The sequence below is a fragment of the Cryptotermes secundus genome, unplaced genomic scaffold, assembly GCF_002891405.2.
Source record: "Cryptotermes secundus unplaced genomic scaffold, Csec_1.0 scaffold572, whole genome shotgun sequence".
NCBI lineage: Eukaryota > Metazoa > Arthropoda > Insecta > Blattodea > Kalotermitidae > Cryptotermes > Cryptotermes secundus.
Genome location: NW_019725849.1, coordinates 1143657 through 1154248, shown reverse-complemented (window position 1 = coordinate 1154248; position 10592 = coordinate 1143657). Strand labels below are relative to the sequence as shown.

At 39.1% G+C, this 10592-nt stretch overlaps 1 protein-coding gene across 10 annotated transcripts in view; it reads left to right on the top strand.

The window, feature by feature from the left end:
- The window catches only part of LOC111863779 (gastrula zinc finger protein XlCGF52.1), a 13779-nt gene extending 4425 nt beyond the window's left edge, over positions 1-9354 (top strand). For 7 of the 10 annotated variants that reach the window (XM_023850449.2, XM_023850448.2, XM_023850446.2 and 4 more), the window contains exons 5-6: positions 2707-2792; positions 7838-9354. In XM_023850449.2, the coding sequence (XP_023706217.1) occupies positions 2707-2792; positions 7838-9104 (1353 nt within the window). In that variant the 3' untranslated portion in view covers positions 9105-9354. Of the gene's footprint in view, positions 1-2706; positions 2793-3601; positions 3737-7837 lie in introns of those variants that run through there. The other 3 variants (XM_023850453.2, XM_023850452.2, XM_023850451.2) reach the window with 2 other exon arrangements.
- Positions 9355-10592: the final 1238 nt, after the last annotated feature.

Here is a 10592-nt window from a genome sequence, read left to right as displayed (position 1 = left end):
CTGTATATATATATATATATATATATATATATATTAAAGAACAGGCTTAAGATTTGTTAATTTCTTGAAACCTTATTTTCTGAACACAGTGCAGGGTCAAAGAACTACATTTAATACACAATGCATTTCAGTTTTTCATTCATCATTCTACTACACACTTTACAAATCTTTGTGTTCTTTGCTTGATCACATTGTCTAAAAACAGGACCTGTCCATGCTGTCTGGTGTGCCAGTATATTTTATGTTCACTCTCACACTGCTTACACGTGAGTACTGTCCTGAAAGAATGGCCTACTTCAGTGTCCTGGGCTTGCTCATGGTGCCTATATTCCAAGTCTGCCCATACAGCATGATATGTCAGTGTGCGTCATGCCCCACTCAGAGAGCTTATACTGCAAGACTACCCGAGAATTCTCTCAGAGTGACCTGAAACAGAAACTGTGTGAGCAGTATATTAAGAAAAAACAGGCTTGTTAACCCCTTGAAACCTTATTTTCTGAATACAGTGCAGGGCCAAAGAACTACATTTAAGATGGATGCCATGATTTTAAGAGTTTGTAAATAGCGGGTTCGGTAGTATTAGGATTCACATTCTTTTATGGTAAACATGTATTTTGTGAGTTCCTAGGAGCTCCCAGGCTGGGATTGGAGTCACTGTGTAAGACATTAGTTTTGATTTTAAAGCAAGGACATGTCTGCCTCAGCATTGCGTAGCACGGCACTTTGTCACTACAATGAGCTGTGTTTGATTTTGTGCCCAGAGGGATTAACAAACACATCTCTGTTTCAAATTTAAATAAAATCATGCTGGCATCATCTTTGCAATGCTGATTACATTGCTTTTTAGAAATGGTCCCTGCTCAGAATGTTGTCTCCCCAGATAAAGTAGTGCTCGACTGAAATCAACAGTTAGCATCAGGCTACAGGCAAAGACTGATTTCCATCTGTTATGTCAAGGTTATTAGCAGCTTGTAGCTTAATGTTTATGTCTTAAAACAGCACACACAAACCCCTACTGGTCCCACTCTTGTAGAACCATAAAGACTCAAACAAAGCCTTCATTGAATCCGATTTGCTCCTCACTTTCATCAGTGTGAAACATGGCTCTGCACAGGAAAGTTGTAGAAGTTGATGGTGTTTTATATGGGTTATAAGTAGATGCTTTTTCTAATATGCCTGATAATTAGAGGTGTGAAACTCAAACTTTGGACAGTGAATTTGCCACAACTGTTGTGGGTAAACAGTCGTGACCACATGTAGTTTCACTGAGTGACAGCAGAACAGGTACAGATGAAGATGAAATTAATTAACCAGATAATTGTGATCATTCTGATGACAGAAAAAATGTTTGGTGAGCCATCTTTCATAGTTAATTTCCTGATGATAATCACTCAGATTGTGTCCCCAGTTTGAACACTAACAAAGCATTTGGAATGAAGCCATTTTCACTGCCAGTGTGTATGATGATGATTCTCCGAGACAGGTGCAAGTAGATCTGCATTTGTACCATCACCCCAGCCACATTCTTTTGTTATTTTTCTGTTGTTTCCCAATATATTGCTTTAGGAAGAGGACAGGAATGTCACTTAGAAGATGGACATCGCAAAGCCAATGAATGCCAAAGTATTTTGATGAGAAGGTTATAGCATTTCAGTGTAATTGGACTGAGAAAAAACATTATCCACTTGTTATCGCAAATAGGCAGTGTGGCTCGAATTGCTTTGTACTTTGATATGTCAACAAACATGGCAGTCGATGGAAAGGGGAAAAGAGTGTAATTATCTGCACAGCTGGTTGGGAAAAAAAACAGCTTTATGCTGTGATGCTTGCAATAACTGTAGGCAGAAGAAAGTCACCACAACACTTGATATCTGAAAGGAAGACAGTACCAAAAGAAAACTTGTGAAGTGATGTACAGTTTGGGGTCAACAACCTTGCACATCGCTTGAGTTACCATATCTGCTTGTTTGGGATATTTTTCACTGGCATTTAAGGGATGGCACAAAGAAATACCTCATGGACACTAACACTGATATAGCAATTGTTTCTGGACAGTTAACAACAATTTTACAGACCTGTAGTGTGTCAGTTGACAAGCCGTTCAAAGACAATGTTAGAAAACTCTACACGTCATGGATGGCAGAAGGTGGACATGAGTTTGGATCAACACAAAAGATAAGAAGACTGTCAGTTGGTATGATGTGTGATTGGCTAGTCCAAGCATGGAACATGGTGTCAATGAAAATAATTACGAAGAGCTTTAAATTTGTTAGGCTTTTGAACTATGACCATACTGCAACACAGCACAGCCACACTAGCCTAGACAATGTACCATCAGGAGCATGGTCAAGTTAACAGCAGTTCCAGCTTGCTCCAGCAGCATTTAACTTGATAATTGCTCAAATTAACCCATAGTTCATTAGGCATTTTTGCTTCTAATGACCTGTAGAAGACATTTCTGAAGTTTTGCCAGTATGTCACAGAACACTTCATATATCTGTGTGTGCGTGTTCATGATCCTTTCAATATTCGACAATTCAGGTCCCACAGAATTCATCCTAAGTTTACCTCTTTTCTTCATATGTCAGTATGTATTTACTTTTGGCCCTGCTTTCCGATAATGTTAACACCTAAAAATTTGTTATTGTACATACCCTCCCAGTTAATTCCTAAATATAAGATACATGCTGAATATTCTTTGCACAGCTTGAAGAGCCAGAGGATATGACAACAGTAAAACATGAATTTAAGAATGAAGTACGAGCAGAGAAACCTAAAGTATATGCAGACAGGTAAGGTTACTGCTCTGACGTTCATATTAGTGTAGGAATTCTGCTTGTGTATGTTTTCCTGTGACAACTCTGTTAATGCCAAGTACAGTCATAGTGCAATATCTATTTCTGGTAATATTGCTTATTTACCTGAAATGTCTTTGACATTGCTGCCCATATACTGTATTCCTGGGAAGCTGTGAATTTGAACAGTATATCTAAAAACCGTGAATGGAGCAAATTTAATAATGAAATTATTTACTTGAAGTCACTGAAATTGAACGTTAAATGAAAGACATCTTTAAATCGTGGAACATTAATGGGTGGGAGGGGTCAGCATTTCCTTCTGCATGCTGATTAAAGCAAGTGCAGTTATACAAGATCTGACAGTGAATAAAACTGACAGTGCTACTGAGTGTGAGTCACTCTGTGGTCAGTGGCAGGTGCTACCATATATGAGTACATGCCTGAAGTCTACAGAGTAGCAACTTGTCTTGACAAGTGTAGCAAGTGCAGAGCTGTTGTGCTTTAGCAGAAATAATGTTTGGATAGCTTGACACAGAAAGGGGTAATGATATTTTGAACAAAGAATCGACATAACATTTTTGTTCAAAGTTTAAAAAAAACAACCAAGATATTTGAAATTTTAAAGCAAGTACATGGGGAAGAGGCTATTTCAAGAGCATATGTTTCTGAATGGTGTAAATGCAGGGCTTGAGGTGGGGCAGGATGCGGCGGGATGACATCCCGGTTCTTTTCTAAATGGCTTAAAAGCATCCCATTACTTCTTTGGCAGTAAATGCAATGTACAATACCTTTTTTGTTAAAAGGGGAAAACCATCCCGGTTCTATTTTCATTCCACCTCAAGCACTGTGTAAATGGGTTTCCAAAGAAGGAATGAAATTAAGTTTGACAGCTGTCCTGGAAGCCTGACAGCATCAAAATTGGAGAAAATGTTGAAAAGGTAAGAACTGTGGTGTGGAATGATCACAACCTTACTTTCAGTATAATTGTTGAAGAACTGAATATCAGTACAGATGGAAAATTTGGGGATGGAGAAAGTTTTTGCAAAGATGGCTTCCAAGATTGTCACTTACAGCCAGCTGAACAGAGGGGGAGAAATTCATGCTGATCTTTTGCGGAAAGTTGGGCATAACAAATGATTGAACAGACAACCTTTTTATTATATCTGTCACAACACAACTAATATCAAGATCACACCAAAAAAAATGATTGAACAGATTTATCACTAGGGACAAAAGTTGGGTTTTTCAGTGGCAGAGCATGCAGTGGAAATCTCCAGCTGTACCCCACTCCAGGAATGTGTGGATGTCAAAATGAGAGGTGAAGACTTTTTTTTTTTTTTTTGACTGCAAAGGAACAGTGCACCAAGCGTTAGTCCCACCTGGTGAGACTGTCAACCGGGAGTTTTATTTCCAAGTTTTGGAACATTTGAGAACATAAGTTTATCATGTGAACCAGAAATGTTCACAGAATCTGCTCATGCCCAAAGTACTGTCTTTCTGCACATACTTGCTCCTGTGGTCCTAGAATTGCTGGAAGCCATTTTCTGGTATGGCTCTCAGACCTACAGTCACATTTTGATTAATTTTCACCATGGACACAAAATGTTGACCTTTGACTCCCATATCAAGTCTTGGGAAGATCCATGAGTCACGCAGAGTGAAATATGGACAATTTGATGCCTGGATGATGGTTAGGATTTGGTTTTTTGCAAAAAATACTGTTGGACTGTATTGGAGGTGTGACGGGGTGTATTGTTATGGCACAGGATCCGGTTGTTTCTCCACAGCTGACTGCGGCACACCAATGTATCTCAGCCTGTTGCAGCGTGCCCCACAGGCCACTCCTGCACACTCCATCCCATTTGCTTTAACAGGAAGTGGTTATCTCTATAGAACAAAATTCTGGGAACTTTGGTCCCCCCCCCCATACACTAGCAGGGCACACAGTAGCATAGTTGTTTGAGGCAGTATACTACAAGCCAGAAGGTTGCAGATTATATTCCTGATGGGGTTATTGGATTTTTAAATTGACCTAATCCTTCCAGTCACGCTATGGCCCTGGGGTGTACTCAACATCTTAACAGAAATGAATACCAGGAATCTTCCTGGGAGTAAAAGGCAGCCTGTACGTAAGGCTGTCAACTCCACTGCCATCTGTGAGCTGATTGTCTGGAAAATGTGGAAGGCTTGATGTCTCACAACCCTAGGGGCCTCCTTGGCCTGTCACAGTGATAGCTTTACCGCATACACAAGCATGTGACATGGGGTGGTTACTTCCGCTGAACTGTGCCTACAGTGAAGTGCTGTCTTTTGTCATAGTTGCGTCGTACATCTGTGCTTAAACTGGATAACTGCACATTCCAATGATATACAGTTCTTGGCAAAACCTTTGGTAATGGTGCAGCAACTGTAAGGTTGCACATGGAGAATTATGTTAAACATAAACTTCTAAACGCATGTTTCATGCCATTGATCATTGCATCAGGGATAATGGTACTGTTCACTTTTCTACAGTTGACTGAGGAAGGTGGAGAAGTGCATGAATATTTGATGTGAAAATGCATGTACCAAGAAGTAGAGGAGAATCCCCACACCAGCATTTATTGAAGACAAGCAGCCTAACCGGTGGTGCACATAGCTCTTTCATAAACATTTACTGTACCCATACTATTTGCAGTAGGTACAAGATCTGTCTGCTTGATTTTCACCCATACCAAGAATTGCCAGTGGTTTCTTTGACAGTACAGTGAATGTCCTTTCTTTATCAACTGCATGCTCTTTGTGGAGAAAGCAGGCTTCACAAGGAATGGCACACTAAATTTCCATAGTAGGCTCATTTGGTGTGGTGTGAACCTGCACAGTACAGTTCAGTCCAACATCAGCAGCAGTTTTCAGTTAACATTTGGGCTGGTGGTATCATTGGAGACTTTCACAGGCCAATGTGTTTCCCTCATAGACTTACTGGTGCTGCCATCATATTTTGGAGCACACTTTGCCAGAATTATTGGACACTGTTCCATTGGATAGTCAGTGAAACATGTGATTCATGCATGACAGCACCCTAACCGTTTCACTCAAACCACCAGACACTACCTTGAGACCACTTATACCGGACAATGGATTAGGAAGGTAGGAACCACTATTCTGATCAAGTCATTCACCTGACCTAAATTCCCTTTTTTTTTGGGGACATCATAAAAATCGGGTATATGTTTCAGCATTATATACTGCAGATAACGTCTGCTGCATGTTCTGAATGGCTGTATTTCAGTGTGCAGCCCTTCTGTCGTTTACATTCCCTACAGAACGCACGCTACTTTGTAAGATGAGGCACCGACTAAATAGTAAGTAAATAATACACTATATCTTCAATACCAAAATCAATTGTTAATTATAACAAAATTTAATACTATTACTCTCATATCATTTTCAGATTGACATTAATATTACTACATCTACATCACGAGCCTCCAAAACAGTTTATTATATATACACAAAAAATATAGAATACTCCAATTTGTCTGTGGGAACACAACAAAATCACAAAAAACCAACAACTGACTCGATGATGGAAAACATCACTTGAAGAATTTTAATCTTGTTTTATACTATAACTTTCGTTTTATATAGTCTAATTTATTGTACTTTCATTATGCCAAGTATTTTAATATAATTAATAGTATTATTGTGTCCAATTTTACTAGTACTGCGGTTCAGTGGTGTACTTGGCACTGACCTTAATATAGTTGTGTTGTGACCGTTTTAATAAAGAAATTATATATTATAACACAACAGGATGCATGAAATGAAAATTGTAAACTGCTTATCTGGTATCCAAGCATCCATAATTTCCATGAAACCAACAGACTTTGATAGTTCTCTCAGCTGCTGCTAGCAGCACTGCCCATTGTCCTCATGCAGGTGGCATTATGCTGGTGGTGATGCTGATTGTGGGAGAGGCTAGTTGAATTTGTGATTGCATTACATAAAAGAAAAAGTAAAGCTGTCCCTGTAACAGGCTATGAAGGCCCATAGGGTTGTGAGACGTCAAGGCTCCCACATTTTCTCTAGACAATTGGCTCACAGATGGCATTAAGGTTGTCAGCCCTATGCACCGGCCGCCCTTTACCCCCAGGAAGATTCCTACTTAACCCCAGGGCCATAATGTAGCTGGAAGGATTAGGTAAATTGAAAAAAATCTACCTCATCGGGACTCAAACCCACAACCTTCCAGCTTGTAGCATAGTGCCTCAACCAACTGCACTACCGTGTGCCCTGTTTGCATTACATTGTATCCAAAATCTTTCGACCCATCAATCAGTTGTTTTTTATACATAAGAAGACTCCCATGGAAGAACTAACATGAAAATACATCATTTTGATCTTGAGACAGAAAATGAAAATATGCAAAAGACCAGAAAAGGGTGAAAATCACATGAAGTTTTTTCATGAAAGTAGCAGATTTGTGTAAGTGGAACATCCCATTCTTCATACACACAAGCTAACAGGAAATGTAGTTGGCAATGGGTGACAGGAAAATTTGCTTGTCTCTGTTGATCCACAAGCACTTGTAATATTTTCTATTATTTTGAACTAGTGGAACATCAGAATATTTTTGCCTCGTAATTGTAGCCATCTACTGAAAGTATTTGTACTGTCAGCCAGTTTACATTTCTCTTTGAGTGAGCAAGTGTTATGTAAAGTGATTGTGGATATTATGTTCTCTTTCCTTTGTCTGTACACTTACACATTAGCTTGTGCAATATATCTTGATGCTGTATCACATGCAAAGATTATTTACCATTGAATAAGGTCAGAGTATAATAATGATGCTTCATTAAAGTATTGATTTTATTTTCAAACTTGTGGTCACATTTCCAGATTCCCACACAGGAGCACTGCTTTGCCTGCTCCAAGCGTTAGACCAGCTTCCAGTCTGCAGTGTATAATTTTTCACATGTAACAGTTGTGTTGACACTGCAGAAACTGTTAACTGTCTCTGCAGTTTGTTTATTTAAAGCCTCTTTCTTTTTTAACAGTGGGGAGCATCTGCATAATCTTACTGCTGCCAAAGGCACTGAAACAACAGATGTCAGTGTGTGTATTGACAGTCAGCAGAAAAACATTACAGAAGCTGATGTCAGTCATGTGTATGCAGACACACATAGAGACTTGAGCAGTTCCGTTGTCACAGGAATGAAGGATTTGGAATGTGAAACTAAAAGTAATGGATATTCAGCAAGAAAATATGACCAGAACAAAGGGAAGAAGGTTCATGAATGTGATATCTGTGGGAAATGCTTTTCAACTAGTGGGAACCTAGTAGCACACGCATGCATCCACACAGGAGATAAACCCTTTAGCTGTGAAGTGTGCAGCAAAACATTCAGGCTTCGTCACCACCTCATGACCCACACACGCACCCATACAGGTGATAAGCCTTACAGCTGCAAGATATGCAACAAACGGTTTGGCCACAGTAACTCCCTTGCACATCATGCACGTACGTTTCACCCAGGTGAGCCATTCATCCGTGAAGTATGCAACAGAAGATCAAATCTCACAAAACCTCTTGGGCCTTTCAAGTGTGAGGTATGTGAGAAGTTGTTCCCAAGGCGTGCCAACCTTGTTCGTCACACCCGAATTCACACTGGAGAGAAACGATTCAGCTGCGAGGTCTGTAATAATGCTTATATAGATCGTGCATCTCTTGTAGCACATACTCGTATCCACACTGGTGCGAAACCATTCAGCTGCAATATTTGCAACAAAAGGTTCAATCATCGTAAGTCGCTCTCTGATCATTCCCACACTCACACAGGAGATAAGCCTTTCCGCTGTGACGTATGTAAAAAGCAGTTCACCCAACACGGAAATCTTGTAACTCACTCACGAATTCATACAGGACATAAACCCTTCACTTGTCAAGTTTGTGAGAAAAGTTTTAGGCAACGTGCACATCTTTTGCTCCACACTTGGACACACACAGGAGACAAGCCTTTTAGCTGTGAAGTATGCAAAAAGACGTTTACACAACGTGCAACTCTGCAGGAACATAGTCGAACACATACCGGAATTAAGCCATTCAGCTGTGAAATATGCCACAAAAGTTTCTCTCACCGTAGCACCCTTGTGCAACATACTTATATCCATACTGGAGATAAACCTTACTCTTGTACCATATGCAACAAAAGTTTCAGACAGCGTTCTACACTTGTAGAACACACCCGCACTCACTCGACTGATAAGAATCTGAACTCTAAAATGCTTCACCGTAACTCCCTTGTGGGTCACTATGCACAGTAGAGTTCTAAGTTTTATATTTGTAAACTCTTTGACGTAGCATATAAGCGCGTTGTGCCGATATGTTTCACATTTGATTGATATTGTATTGTCAGCTTTGTAATTAAGTTCATGTTTGCTAGATCCTCCCATTTTTTGAGGTGTACATTTCTTCAGTTATTCACATGTCTGTATGTTATATTCATACATTTTTTTAATTGTTTCATTTTGGTCCGTTACACTATCAATCACAAAGTTAGTAGAAAGTCCGTCGAGTGTAACAATTTGTAGGTCACTTTTTATTATTATTTCTGCCTTACATGTTTCGGTTTGACACAACCATCATCAGAGGCACTTGCTATAATTATAGAAACACTGTCGCTGTTTTTGATGTTCACAATTATGTTTGTTGTGTGACGTTTTGTGCTTTTACACGTCAACATATTGTAGCAACGTCCACACGACAAACATAATTGTGAACATCAAAAACAGCGACAGTGTTTCCATAATTATAGCAAGTGCCTCTGATGATGGTTGTGTCAAACCGAAACATGTAAGGCAGAAATAATAATAAAAAGTGACCTACAAATTGTTACACTCAACGGACTTTCTACTAACTTTGTGGTTCATACATTTTCTTTATTTAATTAGCATAAGCAGGTCAGTGTTTGTCTATTTATTGTTATGTAATTTGCACAAAAGGAAAATGCTGAACTAGTCTGTTAATTATGGTAGGATCAGAAGATGGCAACAGTAAATGATAGTGGAAAGTATATTTCATTGAGTATTGCAGTGTTGGCCTTTCCCAGGAAAGGCTATTTCTAGACTAGCCAGCATAACTGATTCCTGTGAAACTGTCTAGAACTTTTCAGCATTTATATCGAGTGAAACTGTAGTTACAAAGTATTCCTCTAGGGCAGGCATGTCCAACTTCAAACAGGTTGTGCTCGACTTTTTTAGTGTCAAAACTGCCAGTGATCAACCCCCCCCCCCTCCTATCGTAGTACCTTGCTTTAAGCAACAATATTGGTAAAAATAACATGACACATGATGTTTGTTGTAAAAGCAACATACATTGAAAGTACAGACTGCTTTAATATGTATTTTCCCTTAAGAATCTGAATATAATCATTATATTACAAATGAATTTACATGCTTTTCATGTATAATTTACTTATAGGCCTATGAGATCGACCAGTCAATTGCAATCAATGCGTTGGACATGCCTGCTCTAGGGCTTTAATATATAAGAATGGATAAATGGGTTATCTGTGGAAATGTACATCTAGAGATGTGAATTGTTAGCTTCTCAAAGGGTATTCCACTAGTGTAATCATATTTTGTGGTTTATATATTAAACCCTCCACATTCGAAAGGGTTACATTTATGTAAACTAATGAAAATGTATGGTATCTGTATATTGAGACTATAATTAAGTGGAAGAATTGGGGTTGGTTTTATGGCATGACACAACATAGGGATAAGGTAAGTTTATGAGAACATAGATACAAA